The sequence below is a fragment of the Mustela nivalis genome, assembly GCF_964662115.1.
Source record: "Mustela nivalis genome assembly, chromosome: 12".
Lineage (NCBI taxonomy): Eukaryota > Metazoa > Chordata > Mammalia > Carnivora > Mustelidae > Mustela > Mustela nivalis.
Genome location: NC_139031.1, coordinates 73,278,817 through 73,301,827, shown reverse-complemented (window position 1 = coordinate 73,301,827; position 23,011 = coordinate 73,278,817). Strand labels below are relative to the sequence as shown.

The 23,011-nt window shown below is 38.8% G+C and overlaps 1 protein-coding gene across 8 annotated transcripts in view; it reads left to right on the top strand.

Annotated features, from left to right (window-relative positions):
* Positions 1-14,104: 14,104 nt before the first annotated feature.
* The window catches only part of RUNDC3B (RUN domain containing 3B), a 147,812-nt gene continuing 138,905 nt past the window's right edge, over positions 14,105-23,011 (top strand). For 2 of the 8 annotated variants that reach the window (XM_082692385.1, XM_082692387.1), the window contains exons 1-2: positions 14,456-14,678; positions 17,595-17,615. In XM_082692385.1, coding sequence (XP_082548511.1) covers positions 14,551-14,678; positions 17,595-17,615 — 149 coding nt within the window. In that variant the 5' untranslated portion in view covers positions 14,456-14,550. Of the gene's footprint in view, positions 14,679-17,594; positions 17,616-23,011 lie in introns of all 8 variants that reach the window. The other 6 variants (XM_082692389.1, XM_082692383.1, XM_082692386.1 and 3 more) reach the window with 6 other exon arrangements.

The following is a 23,011-nucleotide window of genomic DNA, read 5'->3' as shown; positions in this document are numbered from 1 at the left end:
CCCTCCTACAGAAGATCAGCAAAAACATCCAGCTAGGACCAAGTTCACTGATCAAGGAGAACAGTGGGATTCCAGAGGAGGGGAAAGCAAAGCATGGAATCCATGGCTTTCTCCCCGTGATCCTTTAGTCTTGCAAAGTTAAATTTTTTTAATTTTATTTTTTTTCTTATTTTTTTCTTTTTAACTTTTCCTCTTTCAATATTTTTTAACTGTTACCTTAACAATACCTTTTTAAAAAGAGTCTTTTTATATTTTCATTGTTATAGTCATATTTTATCCCTTCATTGTTTTTAACTTTGTTTTTTGTATATATATATAGGTTTTTTCTTCTTTAAAATTTCGGGATACAACTTTTTCTAATAGATCTAAAAATACCCTAAATCTAGCACATGGCTTTGTTCTAGTCTCCAGCCTGATCACATTCTCTCCTTTTATTTTTATTTTTCCAACCAACTTATCTTATCAATTCCTTTTTTAGAATCTTTATAAAATTTTCATCTTTACAGTAATATTCCATACCTTCATTGTGTTTACCCTTATTATATAAGTTTTCTTTCCTTAAAATTTTGGGATGTAGTTTCTTCTAAGAGAACAGAATACACCTAAAATCAAGTGGGTGACTTTGTTCTATTCACCAGTCTAACACATATATATTTTTTAACTTTTTATTATTTATTTTTATTTTCCCCCTTTTCTTCTCCCCCTGGTTTTGGGTCTCTTCTGGTTTGGTTGGCATATAGTTTTCTGGGGTCTTTGCCACCCTTTTAGTATTTTATTCTCTCATTCATATATTCTTATTTGGGTAAAATGACAAGGCCGAAAAACTCACCATGAAAAAAAGAATAAGAGGCAACACTGACAGCTAGGAACCTAATCAATATGGACTTTGGTAATATGTCAGAACTAGAATTCAGAATGAAGATTATCAAGGTGTTAGCTGGGCTCGAAAAAGGCATGGAAGATATTAGAGTATCCCTTTCTGGAGAAATAAAAGAAGTAAAATCTAACCAAGTTGAAATTAAAAAAAGCTATTAATGAGGTGCAATAAAAGTGTAGACTCTTACTGACAGGTTAAAGGAGGCAGAAGAGAGAACTAGTCATATAGAAGACCAAATGACAAAGAATAAAGAAGCTGAAAAAAGAGAGATGAACAACTACTGGACCATGAAGGGAGAATTCAAGAGATAAGTGATACCATAAGATGAAACAATATTAGAATAATTGGGATGGCATTGAATGTATAGATTGCTCTAGGCAGTATAGACAGTTTATTCTTCCAATCCATGAGCATGGAATGGTCTTCCATCTTTTTGTGTCTTCTTCAATTTCTCTCATGAGTGTTCTGTAGTTCCTTGAGTATAGATCCTTTACCTCTTTGGCTAGGTTTATTCCCAGGTATCTTATGGTTCTTGGTGCTATAGTAAATGGGATCAATTCTCTAATTTCTCTAATTGTTAGTGTATAAGAAAGCAACTGATTTCTGTACATTGATTTTGTATCCTGCCATATTACTGAATGGCTGTATGAGTTCTAGTAGTTTGGGGGTGGAGTCTTTTGGGTTTTCCATATGAAGTATCATGTCATCTGCAAAGAGAGAGAGTTTGAGTTATTCTTTGCCAATTTGAATACCTTTTATTTCTTTTTGTTGTCTGATTGCTGTTGCTAGGACTTCTGGTACTATGGTGAACAACAGTGGTGAGAGTGGGCATCCTTGTCATGTTCCTCATTTCAATGGGAAGCTATCAGCTTTTCCCCAATGAGGATGCTATTTGCTGTGGGTTTTTCATAGACAGATTTTATGAAGTTGAGGAATGTTCCTTCTATCCCTATACTTTGAATTGCTTTAATCAGGAACAGATGCTATATCTTGTCAAATGCTTTTTCTGGAGCAGTTGAGAGGACCGTGTGATTCTTCTCTCTTCTCTTACTGATTTGTTCTATCACATTGGTTGATTTGCAAATGTTGAACCACCCTTGCATCCCATGGAAAAATCCCACCTGCTCATGGTGAATAATCTTTTTAATATACTGTTGGATCCTATTGACTAGGATCTTGTTGAGAATCTTGGCATTCATATTTATCAGGGATATTGGTCTGAAATTCTCCTTTTTGGTGGGGTCTTTGCCTGGTTTGGGGATCAGGGTAACGCTGGCTGCATAAAAAGAGTCTAGAAGTTTTCCTTCTGTTTGTATTTTTTTGAAGCAGCTTCAGGATAATAGGAATTATTTCTTCTTTGAATGTTTGGTAGAATTCTCCAGGGAATCTGTCAGGTCTTGGGCTCTTGTTTTTTGGGAATTTTTTGATTAAATCAATCTCATTACTAGATATTGGTCTATGCAGGTTGTCAACTTCTTCCTGATAAAGTTTTGGAAGTTTATAGGTTTCCAGGAATGTATTCATTTCATCTAGGATGCTTAACTTATTGGCATATAACTGTTGATAATAATTTCTGATGATTCTTTCTATTTCATTGGTGTTAGTCATGATCTCTCCCTTTTCATTCATAATTTTTAAAAATTGGGTCCTCTTTCTTTTCTTTTGGATTGGTTTGGCCAATGGTTTATCGATCTTATTGATTCTTTCAAAAAAAACCAGCTTCTAGTTTCATTGGTGTGTTCTACTGTATCTCTAGTTTCTATCTCTTTGATATTTGCTCTAATCTTGATTATTTCTCTTCCTGTGTGTGGGGTTTGCTTAATTTCTTGATCCTGATCAAAATTCCATGAGCATTTTTCAAAGAGCTGGAACAAACAATCTTAAAATTTATATGGAAGCAGAAGAGAACCCAAATTCCTAAGGAAATGTTGAAAAACAAAACTGGGGGCATCATGTTGCCTGATTTCAAGCTTTACTACAAAGCTGTGATCACTAAAACAACATGGTACTGGCACAAAAACAGACACATAGACAAGTGGAACAGAGTAGAGAGCCCAGATTTGGACCCACAACTCTATGGTTAAATAATCTTAGACAAAGCAGGAAAAAATATACGTGGAAAAAAGACAGTCTCTTCAATAAATGGTGCTGGGAAAATTGGACAGCTATGTGTAGAAGGACAAAACTCGACCATTCTCTTATACCATATACAAAGATAAACCTGAAATTGATAAAAGACCTCAATGTGAGGCAGGAATCTATCAAAATCCTAGAGGAGAACATAGGCAGTAACCTCTTCAACATTGGCCACAGCAACTTCTTTCAAGATATATCTCCAAAGGTAAAGGAAACAAAAGCAAAAATGAACTTTTGGGACTTCATCAAGATCAAAAGCTTCTGCACAGCAAAGGAAATAGTCAATAAAACAAAGAGGCAACCCATGGAATGGGAAAAGATATTTGCAAATGACACTACAGATAAAGGGCTGATATCCAAGATCCATAAAGAACTCCTCAAACTCAACACACACAAAACAGATAATCATGTCAAAAAATGGGCAGAAGACATGAACAGACACTTCTCCAAAGAAGACATACAAATGGCTAACAGACACATCAAAAATGTTCATCATCATTAGCCATCAAGGAGATTCAAATCAAAACCACAGTGAGATACCACCTCATATCAGTGAGAATGGCTAAAATTAACAAGTCAGGAACCAACAGATGCTGGTGAGGTTGCAGAGAAAGGGGAACCCTCCTACCTATTGGTAGAAATGCAAGCTGGTACAGCCACTCTGGAAAGTGGCATGGATGTTCCTCAAAAAGTTGAAAATAGAGCTATCCCATGTCCCATCAATCTCACTACTGGGTATTTACCCTAAAGATACAAAGGTAGTGATCCAAAGGGGCATGTGCACCCAAATGTTTATAGCAGCAATGTCCACAATAGCCAAACTATAGAAAGAACCTAGATTTTCATCAAGACATGAATGGATAGAGAAGAAGTGGTGTGTGTGTGTGTGTATATATATATATATATATATATATATATATATATATATTATGCAGCCATCAAAAGAAATGAAATCTTGCCATTTGCAATGATGTGGATGGAACTAGAAGGTATTATGCTGAGTGAAATAAGTCAATCAGAGAAAGACAATTTTCATATGATCTCTCTGATATGAGGAATTTGAGAGGCAGGGTAGGGGTTGTTGGGGGTAGGGAAGGAAAAAATGAAACAAGATGGGTTCAGGAGGGAGACAAACCATAAGAGACTCATAACCTCACAAACAAACTGAGGATTGCTGGGGGGTGGGGGATAGGGAGAGGGTGTTTGGGTTATGGACATTGGAAAGGGTTTGTGCTATGGTGAGTGCTGTGAAATGTGTAAGCCTGATGACTCACAGACCTGTACCCCTAGGACAAATAATACATTATATGTTAATAAAAATAGTTCCAAAAAAAGATACAGAGACCCTTTTGTTTATCACAGAATTATTTATAATAGCCAAAATAAGGAAACAATCCATGTCTATTGACAGATGAATGGATAAAGAAGATGTGAGATTTATATATAGATATATATATAATATTACTCATAATACATACGTAAAATATGTAATATTATTCACACGTGTATAATATGGAATATTAATTGCCCAGAAAAAGAATGGGATCATTTGTGACAACATGGGTAGACCTGAAAAGTATTATGTATGTGAAACAAGTCAAAGAAAGAGACAAATATCATATAATTTTATTTATATGTGGAATCTAAAAAGTAGAAACAGCTCCATAAATATAAAAAACAAACTGATGTTTGCCAGAGGGGTCAAGGGGGGGATGGGAACCTGGGTGAAGGGAAGTGGGAGATATAGGATTCAAGTTACAGAATGGATAAGGCACAAGGATGAAAAAGATACAGCATAGGGAAAATAGACAATGATATTGTGGTAGGTTTGCATGGAGACATGTAGTAACTATAATTGTAGTGAGCATAGCATAACATATAAACCTGTCAAATCACTGTGTTATATTCCTGAAACTAATGTAACTTTGTATGTCAACTATACTTCAATTTAAAAAAAAATGGCATAATGAAAAAAAAAAGAATGGATCTAATAGATCCATTTTGCAGCAAATAGATCAAGAGTTTAATCTTGGCTCTGTGACTTACTGTGTGACTTTCTGCAAGTTACTTAACCTCTCTAAGTCTCTGTTTTATTGTTTGTAAATGGGAGAATATAACTACCTACTTCAGAGAACAATTCTGAAGATTAATTGATATAATCCATGCAATGTCTGGAGTCTGTAATTTTTCATTTGTTAAATACCTTCTCCAATATTTGGAGAGAAGGAGAGCGAAAGAGGAAGAAAGAAAGAAAGAAAGTCAGTCAAAGAAGGAAGGCAGGGAGGGAGGAAAGAAGCAAGGAAGGTAGGAAGGAAGGAAGGGGTAAAGGAAAGGAAGAAAAAGCCCTCTGAGCTAAGGGTCCATGTTGCCCTCCTTAAGGAAACTGTTAAGGCAAAATTCAGTTTGTTTTAATCAGCCACTATCGAAAAAGTAAGTCTTAAAAAACAAACAAACAAACAAACAAACACAACTTGTGACACCTGTCAAGGTATTCTTCAACACAGCCTGTAATGCCAGCCTCGCCATCCCTACCTTATTGTACCAATATATTTTGCACTTCTTTGATCTTGACCTTATCTGCCACCACTTCCATGGTGACCTCTTAATTTTTGCTCTTGGTCTCTCCACCCTCTTTCCTCAACGGAAGCCTAGATCTCCCCTGAGGACTCTTGCTTCCCTTGTACTCTCAAACAGATTTTTGTTTTGTTTCATTTTGTTTTGTTTTGAAATATTTTCATCCCTTTCAAAACTTAGAGCCAGAAGACTAGTGTGCTCCTTGGTTTCTATTGCCACTTCTTGGCCGTTTTTCTCCACTCTCTTGTAAAAAGCAAGCAAACCAACAAAATTTCTCTCAGTCCTTGAGGTTTAAGTGATTTGACCATACTGTCATCTACTAATCTTCCACTTACTCTCCCTAAATTATTGGAGGTAAGAACACAATAGCTCCTGTGTATGCTAAACCCTGCCATAATTCTGGGTGACTACACAACATAAATGGCCATTCAACAGTCAGACGTCTGAATTTTTTTTTTTTTTTAACCTGCTCTCATCATCAGACCTATCCACACACCCTGCTGCCACACAATACCGTGATTACAAACACTGGGTTTTCTCATCACCTATAACTGCTGTAATCAGAATAGGCAATCTAAGCCTACTGCTCTCTGGCCACAATATCCAATCTCTTCTCCCAGTTTGCTCGTTTAACTATGCCCATTATGATTATTCTTGGAATTCAACAGACCATCCAGTCCTTTGGTCCTTCTCCACCTCAACTCCTCAGTTCCCTCCTTTTTTCTTTCCCTCTATATCCAACTTAAAGAGCATTAGTCATACTCTTGTGAAGACAAACTTCCCTGTATTTCTGTCTTTTTCTTTTATGCTCCCATAAAATCTCAGTTCTGCTTGAAATCAATATCTTCCTTATTACCTGCATGCCGGCTGATTCTAACTGTTCAGGACTGAATGCTTATGTTCCTCTCCACCCCCGATCCATACATTGAGATCCTAACTCTCAATGAGATAACATTTGGAGATGGAGCCTTTGGGAGGTAATTCAGGTTAAATGAGCTCATTAGGGCAGGCATTGATGATTACATTAGTGCCCTTCCAAGAAAAGACATCAGAGATCTGGCTTTCTCCCACTTCCCAATTCCATCCTTTGCACACAAAGAAGAGGTCATGCGAACGCTTTCTCCCACTTCCCAATTCCATCCTTTGCACACAAAGAAGAGGTCATGCGAACACAAAGGAAAATGGCAGCCAATGATAAGCCAGAGAGAGAGAGAATTCTCTCCAGGAAACAAATTGGCTAGCACCTTTATTTTGGACTTCCCAGACTAGAACTTTGAGGAAATAAATCTCTATTGTTTAAAGCCATCAAGACTACGGTTTTTCACTATGGCAGCCAGATGAGATGTCTAGGACAATAACAATACCAAAGAAAATCACTTGACAGGGTGGATATGTCTCAATATGATTTCACCATCATCACACTCAAATGGGTCTTCAAACACTGACCAAGAATTCTAGATTTCATTAGTCAACTTAATCTACTACTCACTATTAGAGGGTCTATTTCAATTTCTCACCCATTGATGTCTTTCATTTTGCAGATAAGGCAGAAGCTATTAGGTGGGAACTTCCTGGACTTTCTAATAATAAAATCTCAAAATTGCTTACATCTGCACCAACACTCTCAGCCTTTTCCCTTGTTACAATTGTAAATTGGTGCCTTTAACCAAAGCTCAATCCATCCTTCCATGCCTTGGAACTCATGGCTTCTTTGCATTCTCTTTTCTGATCACTTTTTCTCTGTCTTGGTTTACTAACCTTTCCTTCTTAGCAGATTCATTCTGTCACATTTAAAATGTGCTCAAGTCATTTTGGTGAAAAGCAACAACAAAACAATAGAGATAAAATACCCTCTATCTAATATAAAGGATATATAAATATCCCTCTATCTAATATTCCCCTATGCCACTCCCCTCATTCTCTTCTTCATGTGGCTTCCACCTTCATTGTTCCACTGAAACAGTGCTTACTTATCTGCAGGAGTACTGTGTATAAAGGAAATGAGCTTTTTGTCCATGATATTAGTTTTCAAGTATGTTTCTTAGTCTGTCATTTTTCTTTTGCTTTGTTTACGGAAAAATTTGCTCCATGAGTTTAAAAATGTTTTTATATGAGGAAGGTGCAGAAATTTCTGTACATTCCCTCCCCTAGAAAAAATATTCCTTAGGGCTGAGTTGGGGAAAGAATGACAGACTGGTCTAATTTAGCATAAGAGGTCCTCTGTATGGGGCTGATAGCAGCTCTCTTCATTATAGTGCTGTATAACATTGATATGACCTTGTCTAAGAAAATCAAGGAAATGAGAGTCAGTGGAATGGCTCTTACTCAACTTAATATCAGGTCAGTGAGGACCAACAAGGGGATATGCCTGCCCAGTTTGTGTAATCCAAACTGTATCAAGAAAAACCTAGAGACTAGAATAAGGGAAAAGATAGCTCCACCACATCCTCTTTACAATGGATCACTTCTGGAATGATCTCTTTCTAGAAATACATGTTGGGGTACCAGTGATACTACAACTTTGAGAACTTGTGCCCAAACATTGATGTATACTTTGTCTATGCTCTAGAGTCTCAAAGTGGCTACATTTATTATCTCACTGACCCTCAATATAAATCTATAATATAGCATTATCCCCATATGACAGATGAGAAAACTGAGGTCCAGAGAGGATAATAGACTAGCCAGGAGGTGGAGCTTCCAGAATTTAAATATAAGCTTTTTGGTTCCAGGATTGGCTTTTTTTTTTTTTTTTTTTCTTACTATACTGTGCATTGAGCTGTAATAAGCCCAGAGGCAGGGGGCCAAGCTGAGGATTCTGGAAGCCATGTGCTAGAAGGAGCTTTTGTACAATATAGAGATGTTTGGCCTGAAAGAGAGGTGCTTTAAGAGGGTCCATGGTAGCTGTTGTCAATTATTTGAAACCAGATATATGGAAGAGGGAGGAGACTTCTTTATAACTCTGGAGGCCAGAACTAGGACTAATTGATTGAAATTAAGGTGAACCCAGATGGTGAATACAAAACTGTCTCAAAGAGTGACAAGTGTTGAGCTGCAGAAATGTATCCAGATATTTCAACAAAGTAATGACCCCAGAGAAACAGAGAAGCACCTGGTTGCCTGAAGTTGGTGGGAGGCAGGGTCGTTAGCACAAGTGTCTGCATCTGGATTTTCACCTGTTTTGGTGGCCCAGCTCTCAGTCCAAAGCGCCAGTCCTGCTCAGTTTTGATTCTGTTCCCCGTAGTTTCCTCTGACGTGAGGTTTTGTCCTAGAAGGGAACCCTGGAGGGTCATTTTGGAAAGTTCATAGTTCCATGCTAACTGTAGACCCCTCCCACTCCTGACTGGATTGGACAAAGCCCCTCCCAGTACCTGCACAGTTCTCCATGAGCCTGTGAGTGTTTCCACCTTTTGGCTCTTTCAGATTTTCCAGTTCTAGGTCTGTAGCTGCCCTTTGGCTTCCCTCTGCTTTCTCACAGCTGCTGAGAGCACCCAGGGCTTGGGGCTCTTGGTGATTCCTCGAAACCTCTTTGCACTTGGGGTCATGAGACCATCTCATCAGCGAGTTTTGTGGTAAATGTCCACAGCTGGGTTTCTTGGTTTTGCTCTTCAGTAGCTCTATTTATGTGTGGGACTTCAAAGAGATCCTAAACTTCTGCTAACCCACCCCCACAATCCTGCCAGAATTCTCAGGCCCACTACTGATACTTCAAGCTCCTTCTTTGGCTCTCTGGCTAGGTAGCTGCTAATTTAATTATATTCAGTTGTCTCTTAGAAACGAGTATCAGCATATAATAAAACAACACTTCTGTGAAGGGGCTTGGAGTTACAAAACAAATTAAGCTCTGCTAAAATAGAACTTAGAAAAGGAACTCCAGAAGATTTAAAAACAAATATAGACTATTTTTTTTCACGGTGAGTTATGGTCCTGGGTGGGTAAGATATGCCATTTATTCATATTTTTGCATTCTTCACCCCAGTAGAGAACAATTCTCACAGTTGGATGTCTGACTCAGTAATCTGTCGGTTTTGCCTGACTAAAGTCCCATCACTGACTGATGCCAAGTCTCGCTCAATTAAAGGTTCATTTTTCTTTCGGTTGTTGGCAAAGGCAACACTGATTATGGGTTATTAGCACCCACCCCCTCAGATTTCTAATGTGCTGGGAGAGGCGCTGGGGGTGCTTGCCTGCAATCCAATTACAGCAGCAGCAACAGAGCTCTGCCATACCTTTCTATTCTGGGCCCAAGGACACCTGCCAGTAAGTCTGACTGTAGGGAGGGATATGTTTATTCAGGTCCTTCCTAGGGAGATTAAAAGAAAAAAAGGATCCTTTCCAATCCCCATCTCACTGCCAGCTCTGCACCTCCATGTTAAGAAAATGGTGAATTTTGTGACAACATTTGGTTCTTTTTAACATGTCTATTTATTCACTTGTTGGGTTGCTCTTTTATTGTATTCATCCAATAAATAGTTTTGAGGACTGGCTCATGTCGCAAATGAAAACAGTTAGAGACCGAGTCTCATAAGCCATGTGTGGAAGTAGTCTCTGCTTCCTTGCAGGAGGTCCTGAGCAGGATGTGGAAACCCTGAGACAATTGTGGTAGTCTCGCCTTCCTGCGGGGGCCCTTCTTCTGATGTTTTCTGAGGAGAAAAAAGGCTGGGTCTGCCTTTGGCACATTCTGCCAATGGACTTTAAGTATTTCACTTGTTATCTTCCATTTTGGGGTGTCCTCTCATCCCCTCAACACGCTCCAGCCTTGAACTGTGCTTCCTTCCATAGCAAGGCTTTATGAAGATGAAACATAGCTGATCCTCCCTATGCGGCTGAGGCCTCCACAGGAACGCAGAAGCAGCCTAGAGTCCATGTTCCCAGGCTACCCTTGTTGAGTTTTCTCTGTGTTCTTGCTTCCATGCCTGATTGGGTCCACGGGCCTCCACTATTACCCAGGGCATGGGTTTGTGAGGGCTGTTTTTCCAGCTTCCACAGGACCCCTGGGCTCCTTGGCTCCTGGCCCCCTCCCTCCATCTTCAAAGCCAGCACTGTACTGTCTTCTCTCCTGTCTAACCTCTGCTCTGTCTTCACATCCCTTTTCTCACTTTGTGGATTTAAAAAAAAATACATTTATCCATTTTTTCTGTCGTGCTTCTGTGTTTAGGCATGCTTAGGCCACTTCTTTGGGATTAAACTAAGCAATGGTTTAGTACTCTCTCTCTTGCTTATAGCACTTTAGATCTGAGGATATTTAGATGTAGAGTGTTTAAGAATTGTAATATTGTCTTTCTTGATGGGGAAAAAGAGGAGGTTGGGAAAATGGTGAATACTCAGTTCTACAGTATTCTTATACATAAAGTTAGGCACCTACTATTTTCATTATTTTTCTTGGGAGTCTCTACATCTCCAAATAGCCTTGGTTCAAATGCTCAGATAAATGAAATGCAGAACTGCCACCGGTGCCAGAAAGAGTGAGAAAAGTAGTGTGAAAAGTCATGTGGCTTTATAATAGTATTATGCTTTTGGATACAATTGATTAATTAGTTCCAGATTTGTTTTCTAGAGAAAGAAGGAAACGCTGGACATATTGCTCAGGATAATTAAGAAAAAGCGTTATCAAATAAGGCCCCCATGTGGCAGCTGAATAATTCACTGTACATACAAAAAATGGCCTTTCTTAACAAGAAATCTTTTTCAGCAAATACCTATGTCAACTGAATCCCCCAAAAAGTAGCATTTGAAAAAACTTTATTACCTATTCATCTAAGATGGGGTTTTACTAAGTCTCAGTCATAAATATAAATAAACCACAAACAACAGGAAAATATACTTGAGGGTGCCTGGGCGGCTCAGTTAGTTGAGTGTCTGCCTTCAGTTCTGGTCATGATCTCAGGGTCTTGGGATCAAAACTCAGCTCAGCTCCCTGCTGGGTGGGGAGTCTGCTTCTCCATCTTCCTCTTCCCACTGCTTGTGCTCTATCATGTTCTCCCTCTCAACTAAACAAAATCTTTTTTTAAAAAATGTACTTGAGACTATAAAGCTAATTTTGAGAATGATGCCTCACTCTTCCATATTTGATATGACCACTCAGTTTTGTCTTTTATTTATTTTTAAATTATTTTTTTAAAGATTTTTATTTATTTGATAGAGAGAGATCACAAGTAGGCAGAGAGGCAGGCAGAGAGAGAGGAAGGGAAGCAGGCTCCCCACTGAGCAGAGAGCCCAATATGGGGCTCTCCCCAGGACCCTGAGACCATGACCTGAGCCAAAAGCAGGGGCTTTAACCCACTGAACCACCCAGGTTCCCTTTTGTTTTGTTTTGTTTTTTAAGATTTTATTTATTCTGGGAAATGGAGAGAGAGGAGGCAGAGAGAGAAGCAGACTTCCCTCTGAGCAGGGTGCCCGATGCGGGACTTGACTCCAGAACCCTGGGATCATGACCTGAGCCAAAGGCAGATATTTAACCTACTGAGCTACCCGGGTGCCCTCGGTTTTGTCTTCTTGATAAGTATTAAGGGTGTGTGTGTGTGTGTGTGTGTGTGTGTGTGTGTGTGTGTGTGTGTTTTCTCTCCCTTGGGAAAACCAGCACAGGTACCTAGGAATTTCCTTGCTAATTGATGGCTTTCCACTCTTTCCTCATGCAGTTTCTTTCTTTTTTTTTTTTTTTAAGATTTTATTTATTTGATAGAGAGAAATCACAAGTAGATGGAGAGGCAGGCAGAGAGAGAGAGAGGGAAGCAGGCTCCCTGCTGAGCAGAGAGCCTGATGCGGGACTCGATCCCAGGACCCTGAGATCATGACCTGAGCCGAAGGCAGCGGCCCAACCCACTGAGCCACCCAGGTGTCCCTCCTCATGCAGTTTCATCTGTGTTTAAATAATAAAAATTTCAGTGTGAGTTGTATTTGTCATAGCCAGTGCAAATACTTTGCAGAGACTGCCTGTCTAGTTAGTGCATCTGTTTCCTGATGGCTGCTTCTGAATTCAAACTGTTGGTGTAGCAAGAGGAAACAAGTTAATTGGAGCTTCTAGAACGCAACTCTCCTTAAAAACTTCCATGTTACCATAGAGAAGACAAGAAATGTTTGGGAATGAGAGCACTAACATAGATAACAGTCCTGTTTTTAATATTGTGAAAGTTTAAAGTCTAAGTTATTTTTTCTAATTTTAATGTGTGAATGTTTATTGCAGTAAGTTAGTTGAGACAAGTATTTTTTTTTTTCCTACACTGATCTTTATTCTACTATGATTAAACTTAGTCACTGAAAGGGCTGTCTTTGCTTTAATAATTTTAGAGATTTAAAATTTTCTACAAACTCATATTAGTCATCTACGGCTTTATTATACAAAACTGTTTTTAAAGCGTTCAGCATTCCCTCCACCGTAACAGTCCCTCCTTCGTATAATATACATGACGTACAGGGATATCTATCCTAAACTATGTTCTGTAACAATGTTCTTTGACAAAAACTTCAGAACCAGAGGTGAAAGTTATATGGGCTCTGGAGCCACCAAAATTGCGAAATTTCAGTAAAATAATGCCAAATGTAACTTCAAGTTACATTAACGAACATTTATTGAGAACTTGTTATATGCGGGGTACCGTGCTAGGATCTACAGGGACAGTAGTTAACGGACCTCACTCCGTAGTCTGAGCGTATTGTTGCAAAGGGAGAGAGCCACTTAGGTGAGTGCCAGAGAATGCAGCAGAGGGTAGGATTTCCTGCTGGTAAGGCTGGAGGATGAAGAAGCATTGCAAAGTGAGCGCTATATTCCAAAAATGCACGACCAGGGCGGCCCTCTTCTCCGGGAGCAGCCCAGAAGAGCCAAGGCCCAAACTACCCTGAGACTCACGGTTCCTCATCCAGTTTCGGGGTCTCTGCCCAGGCAGCGAGAAGGGTGCACATTAGCACCGCGCTCGTTCTCACGTGGGCGGCCGGTTCCGGCTGCAGAACGTGCTGGGGCCAAGGTAGGAGAGACTTGGCGTGGACGGTCAAGAAATCCTACCATCACAAGCCCAAAGGGGGATATTCTACGGGCAGTTTCCTTCCCCGGCCTATTTGTAGCTGTTTTCCAGACCACCGGAGGGAGTTAGGACAAAAGGAACCCTGCTCCTTTCCTGGGAGTCAAGTCCTGGGTCTGCTGAGAGCGCCGGACTGCCGCATTTTCTGGGCTGAGGACCTGGGAATAGGCTTTCGCCGTGGAAATATTAGCCGCTAAATCTAGAGATCCCAGCAGTTAAAGCTGGGCTCCCGACAACGATCTGCATTCCTCCCGGGTCTCTCCGGCGCCTCGCATCCCACAATCCCCATGCAAACTGCAGCGCTGCTCCGCGGCATGCCCGCTGCCTGCGGCACGCGGGCTGCGAGCGCGAGCCCGGCGTCTTGACAGCTGCCCACGCGCCGGGGCGGTGCTCGAGCACCTTGCTTTTAAAAGCCGCGAGGCCGATCCCGCCCCCTGCGTGTCGCGATTGGCTCCAGGTGGACTGCGTTGACCTGATAGGTGCAGGGAGGGCGGGGCCGCGCGTGCGAGGCTCGTGGCCTCACCGCAGCAGTCGCGTCTGGGGCGCGAGTGGCGGCCGCAGGCAGGTGGTAGGGCGTGCGGACCGGCGGGCACGCGCGCGTGCTGGCAGCCGAGGTCCCTCGGGAAGCCGGGGAGCGCCGACACCGCCCCGCACGCTCCGCCTGGCGGCCGGCGGCGCGCGCGAGGGCGGGGGAGGTGCGTGCGTGTGTGCGCGTGAGTGTGTGTGTGAGTGTGTGTGTGTGTGTGTAGCTTGGGTGCGGAGCGTGAGCCGCCAGTGCCCGGGTACGAGTTCCCCCGCGGTCTTCCACACCCTCCGTCGGTCCCCGCTCCTTCCCCCCACGACTCGCCAGTGTCCCCACGGTAGCAAAACGAACAGGAGCATTGGGAAGCAGGTGTGGGGGGTGGGAGGGGTAGCAGCAGACAAAAGGGGCGCGGGGGTCAGCCCGCCATGGCCTCCCGGAGCCTGGGGGGCCTGAGCGGGAGCCGCGGCGGAGGCGGCGGCGGCGGCGGCGGCAAGAAGAGCCTCAGCGCCCGCAATGCTGCGGTGGAGAGGAGGAACCTCATCACCGTGTGCAGGTACGGCGCGGCCCGCGGCTCGCGGCGACGGGAGGGGGCCGCCGGCGCCGAGGGCTGAGGGCGAGCGCGCGAGCCCCTGGGGGTCCCTCAGACTGGGGGGCCGTGCTGTGTCTGCCGCACCGGGCGTGTCCGCGGTCGCGAGAGCTCTGACAGGGGCCCGGGTCTGGGCACCGTGAGGCCCCGGACTTTCAGACAGTTTCAGGACTGGAGCCGAGCGAGGATCAGGCTTGGGGCGGGGCTGGGGGAGGATTTGTTTTGAATGTGTCTTCTAGTGTCAGAGTGAGAGAGGAGGACAGGAAGGAAAGGCTCTTTCATTGAGTGCCCATTAAGCTGTCAGCCACGTTTTGGCGAAGTCGTCGTTTCTGTGATTGCTTACCGTGTTGCCTCAAAATCGGAATGCATTTTGTTTTTGTTTTGGCTTGTTTACGTATGTAGCCAGTTATTTCATTCCCCCAGTATTGAATGTCTACTACAAGCCTGCCGTGTGTGTGTGTGTGTGTGTGTGTGTGTGTGTGTGTGTGTATGTTTTCTCTCCACTTTTAAATTGCAGTGCTAGTGCAGTTTCTGCAGTTGTTATTCTCCAAGTGGGACTTGTGGAGGGTACTTAGTCTTCGTGTCAATGATTTATTCCAAGTCTCCCTTTCCTTAAAGGTTTTCTTTTCTTTATTTTTTCAAAGATTTTATTTATTTATTTGACAGACAGAGATCACAAGTAAGCAGAGAGGCAGGTGGGGTTGGGGAGGGGAGCAGGCTACCTGCTGAACAGAGAGCAGGATGCAGGGCTTGATCCCAGGACCTTGGGATCATGACCTGAGCCCAAGGCAGAGGCTTTAACCCACTGAGCCACCCAGGCGCCCCTCTTTAAAGGTTTTCTGATTATAAATGGAGTATTCCTTTACTCTAGGAAATACAGAAAGGTAAAGGGAATAATTAGTGTCTATATTTGGAAATAACTGATTTTTCACCAAACACCTCAACAGCAACCATTGGTAATCCTCTAAGAGTTAAAAAATGACACCTTTCCCTCCTTTTCAATTTCTGTGTATTTCTAGTGTAAAAATGTATCAAGCATCTGACAGAGCATACAGATACTTATGCTGGGACCTCTATTCAATAACTTTGAGCGACTTTTTGTTTTTTTAACCTGGACTATTACAGATGTTTGCCTACACAGCAGGAAGGCTGCCTCACTAACTGTATGAATTTTTTTAAATCCAGGCAAATTTTTTTTAAGTTAGGAAATTAGAACAATATGCAAGGCTAATGTATTTTACATATATTAAAGATTATTACTTGATTTTTTAAAAAGATGATTATCTTGAGCAGGATCCAACATTCTTGTGGTAATGTGTTTCATAAAAGCTCCCTCAGAGTTAAACTTTACAGTGCAGTTTTTTGCTCAGTTGTTTTCTTTCTTTCTTTCTTTCTTTCTTTCTTTCTTTCTTTCTTTTCTAAAAGTAATTCTTCATACTATAGCATCCAATGCTCAGTAAATATTTATTGATTGAATAATTTCAGTGGTGGGTACTCTTTCTTTTGCCTCTCCGTTTTTGTCCTGGCTGATTTTAGGTTACTTGATGTTCATCTGCTCCCTCATCAGAGGAAGGCCAGAAGAAAGGACTTGTACCTCAATTTTATTTAAATAACATTTTAAGTTATATTTAAGACATATCAGTCATATCACACTGATTTGTGTGGACAGCTGTCCAGGCTTGCTGTATTTTCATTAATTTTATTTGCATGATTATTGTTTTCTATTGCAAAAAGAATATAAGTGCTGACCTCAGTTATAATTTACACATAAATATAGTGTTGTAGCTAAAATAGATTTCAATTTTTGGCTTAGATTTCAACTAGTGTATTTATGTGGATTTACTACTAAGGCTGTTCTTCACATCTGAAGAGTTGATGGTTTATATAAATTATCATCCTCCTTAATAATAATGGGAACTGTTTGATAGGCTTTGTCTAAAAGGCTTTTACTTTTTGGGGAAAAAAGTCATTCAAGGCCATTTAGATGTTTTAAGTAGCTCTGCCTCAACAAATCAATATTGATGCATTTATGTTTCTTTGCCTTTCAAAGTTACCAAATTGTGGTATCTCACCCTTGTCTCTTAATGAACTCATTTTTAAATTTTTATATATTAAGTAGAGGTGATTTGATATTTAAGTTGTGAAGAAGTTGGTTTAGAGTTTGAGTTCTAAATTTACTTTGTTGTTTAGTTCTATGTCCTTTAACAAGCCATGCAAGCATTTCATTATCTAGTTTTCAGATCTGTAAAATCATTTTAGCCTAGATCATTAGTAACCTTTAATAACAGCCTTAAAACTAATGATAGATTGCAAATAAAATGTGTTGATACTTTCTTTTGAATTTCTCCAAATATGAGCAGGGTAATGGTAGACATATGTTTAATGGCAGCTAGATCAGGTATGTGCATTTTTCTCTCTAAACAAAATCATTTTGAACTGTGCCTTCCATTTTATGTTCCTCCACTGATATTCTAGAAAACTTGTGAACAGTTTACCAAAGCAAATCAAAACAAAATGCTCCCCCTATCACCACATATCATTCCACTGTATCTATATTAATTATACGATAATGCTTTTCTTTACCCCTTAAACAACTTAGACATATTCTCAGCTGAGTTTTAAAGCTTTATTATGTAACTAAGCAATTCTTTAGGTTTAAAGCCTTGCACAAGAACAGTATTGTTATGGTGTGGAGTTTTTGAAGTGGGTTGCTGGGTTAGGTAAGATAGGACGTGAATTGAATTTAATTTCTATTCATTGTGATTGTGTATGTAATTATTTCATCTCTTATTTTTGTTCTACTGAAAATTTATGCATTGTAGCCTTTAAAATACTTGTATGGTACTTAGTACTATCTTATCATCCTTTTTTTTTTTTTTACAGATCGTGGTGGAGAGAAACTAGGTAATTTGAGGCCTCTAAATATTCCATGCTCAACTCCAGAATAATCATAGGCTGATTTTGGCTCTGTGTACCAACTAGCATTTCCCTTGCATATTCTTTACCATTTAGAACTTTGAAAAATTAATTTTTTAAAGTCCTACAGGTTTTTTTTTAATTTCTATTTTTCATCCATAGAAAACCAGGCACATTAGTCATTTTTTCTGTCATTTTATGCTTCTTGTTTTATTGAAAAACTTACATATTCTTTTTATTTTACTTCTGTTGGCAAAGAGAATTAAAATGGAAAGTCTCTTTCTGTAGGTTAACATCATTTTATGAGAAAGTTATTTAAGTATTCAGTTTATATATGCATAAACAGATTTTAATATAAAATTTGTTAAACTTTTACCTAATACCTTAAGAGAAACTCCTCACACAGTCATAATTTTTCTGTCTTGTGGATATAAAGGATTAACAAGAACCATTTAGGGAGAAAGTGTGATGACTGGAGACAAACGATGGTTTTCAAAATTCAAGTACTTCTAATAAGATGTACATAGTTATTCTTGGTTTTCTGTAGGTGAAGATATTATTTCATAATTTGAATCTTATTTCAAGTAACAGTAGGGCCTTGTTTTTCCAGTGTAGTCAGGGAATGAGGTGCTTATCTTTTCCATGTTATAAATGTTTGAGTTAAGCTTAAAATTCTCCCATCAACTATAGTGCTCTACCCAGCATTGGTTGTGGATTGCAGTCTTCCGTATAACTGAAGTTTAGAATTTAAGTGTTTAAATCTAAGCCAAAATAAATATTAATATTTAAAACATTTTTGGGAGAATCACTTTTAAAAATGTACTACACAATTTCCCTATCTTCTTTAAAAAGACTCTCTAAAGAGTAATAGAATCTTTATTGAAGATTTCACTCTGAATCTCTTTCTGTGAATATGTGCGGTGGCTGCCCTTGAGGACTCTTGAGATATAGAGCTTTTTGCGACATAGCCCTAAGAAGCCTGTGTGTTTGAAGTTTTTTCCTCTGCGTTTGCATTCTGCTATTGCTTCCTACCAAGTTATCTGTTATTACAACTCTGCCTGTTTCTAGCAGCTCTTTCCTTTGTGCTTCCTATCTTCACATACTTATTAGAATTGGCTGTGAACTAGGAAAGCAAATAAGTAAATTTGTCATGTGTTTAAAAAAAAAAAAAAAAGGCAGCCAGAGGCCTCAGTTAAGTAAGCGAGCTTTAGCACTCTGAACTCAACAATCTAGTTGATGAATAATCAGAAAAAATGTCTCTAGCTCTGTTTAAACATGGTGGGTGAACTCCAGATACATAAAATGTTAGTGTGATTGGCAAGATAATCCTTTAAAGAACTTCAAATTGAGGGCCTTACTTTCCTAGTAACTATTTGCTTGAGTATGCCTCATGAGACTCTTCATACCTTGGCTAAAGTGATTATATTTTTGGCTAACGCTCTTTTAGTCATATTCTGTGTAGCAAAACTTTGGGTTTGGTCTTTGATCAACATTTTTAGTTGTATTCTTTTGGAGAAGGTTCAGTATCATTTCTGAGGATTGTTAAGAGCCCTGATAGGTATTGGTGACAGAGGTAGCATGATCATCTTTTCAGCTATTAGTCCTGGATAAATTTCACAGCATGTATAGGTCATTATCTCTTTTCTTAGCTAAAATGAGTTCATACTCAGGGAAATAGCTGTCCTCCACATATGTAACTTTTCCTGCTTATCTTAACTTCCCTGCTTATCTTAACTCATTGCTGATTGATAAATGTCAGAAGCTCTGTTGAAAGATTGGATATTCAAGGGGGAATATGTGAAGCTTATCCGCTCATGTGTTCAGTCTTACAAGTTTAGAAGATCTGTATCTGAGTTGGTCCAAATATCAGAAAGCAGCTGGGTATGTAGACAGCATTGCTTCACACAATCCTGTCACCACTTGCTTTTTCACAATTGTGCATTGGTAAGATTCCATCGGCCTATATTGTGTGTCATCAGAAGAAACAGTCACAGAAGGTCTTGAAGTTGTCAAGAACATTGTTTATTATGTCAAGAAGTGTCTTCTTTTTGTTAAGATTTCAATGAGAAATAGCTGTCTTATTTTAGTGCCAAGAATTGTATCTTTAGGCAGTTGGTTTATTTATATCTACTGGACACAAATGTGTAACTGACAACTTCTTTTTTCTTGTAAGCTTTAGAAATTTTAGTGTTAAATCTGTGGCCAAGCTCTAAAAGACACGTAGAACATGGGAGTATTGCATTTAGCATTATTCTTAGCTCACTTTGCTTTCACATTTTTCGTATAAATTATTATTGATTTATAATCTGCATACAGAAGTGCACATAGCATAAGTGTACAGCTCAGTGAATTTTTGTGAAGAGGATGCTACTTTGTAACTAGCAATCAGGTCAAGAAAAAGAGTATTACCCTCCATGTACTTAAATAGTCTTAAATTTTTCTCAAAAATATTTGTAGTTCTGAAAATATATGTATGTCCCTTTCTAAACTTATTCTTTTATGTTTTTATATGGTAACAGATCACTAAATTTTTTAAATTTTCTTTTTTTGCTGGTATATAGACATAAAATCAACCTTTTAAAATAATTGTCTTGTAATGTAGTAATCTTACCAGATTTACTTATTAATTCTAACAGATTTTCTGCCATTTTTTATTTTTTTAAACTTTGAATACAGTCATGTTATCTGCTTGTTTAAAAGTTCATGCCTTTGTTTTCTTCTGTTACTGCACTGGATAACCACAGTATTGCAGAAAATATTAAAAATTTTGCCATGGGGTAAATGTTTGCAATCAAATGTTTTTTTCTATCAAAATATACATAATTTCTCTTCCTTTTTTTCTGGTTATGTAGTGAATCATATTGATTGACTTTTGAAGGTTAAACTACTCCAGAACAAAAACACTTCATTGTGTTGTATTATCTTTTATACTTATCTTTGCATTCGATGAGTTAATATTCCATTTGGGATTTTCACCTGTACAGGGAAGAGATTTATCTGTAATTGTTCTTTCTTACAGTGTCCTTGTTTAGTTTTGTCACTAAGATTATAAAGCAAGTTGGGAAATATTCTTCAGCAGAAGAACTAGTATAGCATTAGAATAATATTTCTTTCTTAAACTTTTTAAAGAATTCACCAGGGAAGAAATCTGAACTGCTAATTGTCTTTGTAGGAAGTCTTTTTAGTAACAGATTCAATTTATTTAATAGACACTGTACAACTCATATTTCCTGTTTCTTCTCAAATCAGGCTTCAGTGAGTTTTTCGTATATATTACCAAATTTATTCTTAAGATCTTTCAAATCTCTTCATATCACTTTATTGTTTAAAAAAGTTATAGTGGGTTTCCATTTTCTTTCCTGATACTGCTAATTTCTGTTTTTTTTGTATTTTTGCTTGCTAGGAGTTTATGAATTTTATGTATCTTTTCAAAAGTGAGCTTTTGGCTTTGTTAGTTTTCTCTGCCATGTATTTATTTCTTAATTCATGGGTTTCTTTATTATTTCCTTGACTCTAAGTTCCTGTTTTTCTTTTTTTTCTAATTTCTTGAGATGGGAATTTAGATCATTGTTTTTAGGCCTTTCTTCTTTTCTAATATATGCCTTTTAAATCTAGAGATGCCCTTATTTGGCATTACTTTGGGATTGCTCACAATATTTGAAATGTTGTATCTTTACTATTAATTAGATTAAAATGTTTTCTAATTTCTGTTGGGATTTCTTTAACTCAAGGGTTATTTAAAAATTTATTATTTAACTTTCAAATAGTGAAGGATTTTCTAGTTATTTTTAGATAACGATTTTTAACTTAATTCCACTATACTTATAGAGAACATACTCTGAAAGACTTCAAACATTTGAGATTTTGTCTTGCTTTATAATATAGTATATGGTTAATTTTTATATTTCATGTGTGTTTGAAAAATATATATAATCTGTCATTGATTGCATGTTCCATGTTAATTGTATCTAAGTATGTTAATTGTGCTTTCCATATATTCTTTATCCTGTACTAGTTTTTTATATGCTTAGTCTAATTTTGTGAGAGATATGTTAAGGTCTGTCTCTGAGTATACTTTTGTCTATTTCCTCCTTTAGTTCTGTCATTTTCCTTTAGTTCTGTCATTTTTGCTGTCAATATTTTGTTGCTTTATTATTGGGTGTGCACAGATTTAGGATTGTGAGCTCTTAGGGCACCTGGGTCAGGCAGTTGGTTAAATATCCAACTCTTGATTTTGGCTCAGGCCGTGATCTCAGGCTCATGAGATCAAGTCCTGCATCCAGCTCTGCTTCAGATTCTCTCTCCCTCTGCCCCTTCTGCTTATATTCTCTCTCAAAAAAATAAATAAATCTTATTGTGACTTCTTCCTAGGGGTTGGATTCCTTTGTCACCATGAAATATCTTTCTTTAATACTGTTACTGTCTTAAAGTCTATTTTGTCTGCTATTAATAGAGTTAAAACAGCTTTCTTTCAGTTAATGTTTGTATGGTGTCTCTTTTTCCATCCTTCACTTTTAATCTTCTTGTCCTTAAATTTAAAGTGTCTCTAATAGGCAGGATAGAATTGAGTTTGGGATTTTATCTAGTCTTTTATGTAGAGTATTTAGCCCATTTATATTTAATGTTATTGTATTTGGGTTTATAGCTACCATTTTTCTCTTTGTTTTATGTTGACTTTTTTCTCTTTCCTTGCCTTCTTATATATCTGTATTTTTTTAAAATTCCACTATTCTAGTTTTTCTCTCAGTGAACTTGGTAGTCATAATTTTTTTTCTTATTTTGTATTTATGTTAGGTTCCCATTCTTTTGGCAATTACTCTTGATTTATCACAGTGTAATATAAATTTAATTAATTTATTCCTTCTCATCCTATACACTTTGTCTATATATATTTTAAATTCTGCAAGAATCTTACTGCTATATTTATACTTGATATTCAGTTAATACACATTTATATTTACCTGCATATTTACCCTTGCCATTGCTCTTCCATTAGGTTTGGAAAAATTTGGGCTATTATCTTTTTTTTTTTAAATATTTTATTTATTTATTTGTCAGAGAGAGAGGGAGAGAGAGCGAGCACAGGCGGACAGAATGGCAGACAGAGGCAGAGGGAGAAGCAGGCTCCCCGCAAAGCAAGGAGCCCGATGTGGGACTCGATCCCAGGATGCTGGGATCATGACCCGAGCCGAAGGCAGCAGCTTAACCCACTGAGCCACCTAGGCGTCCCTGGGCTACTATCTTTTTATGCTCCAGTTACATGTATGTTAAATTTTACCAGGGCCTACTTGCCTTAGGTTCTTCCTTTTCTGCATCTTCTCTTCTTTATTCTCTTTCTGCTTCAGTTTGTATATTTTCTATTGACTTCTTTTCCTTTTCATTAA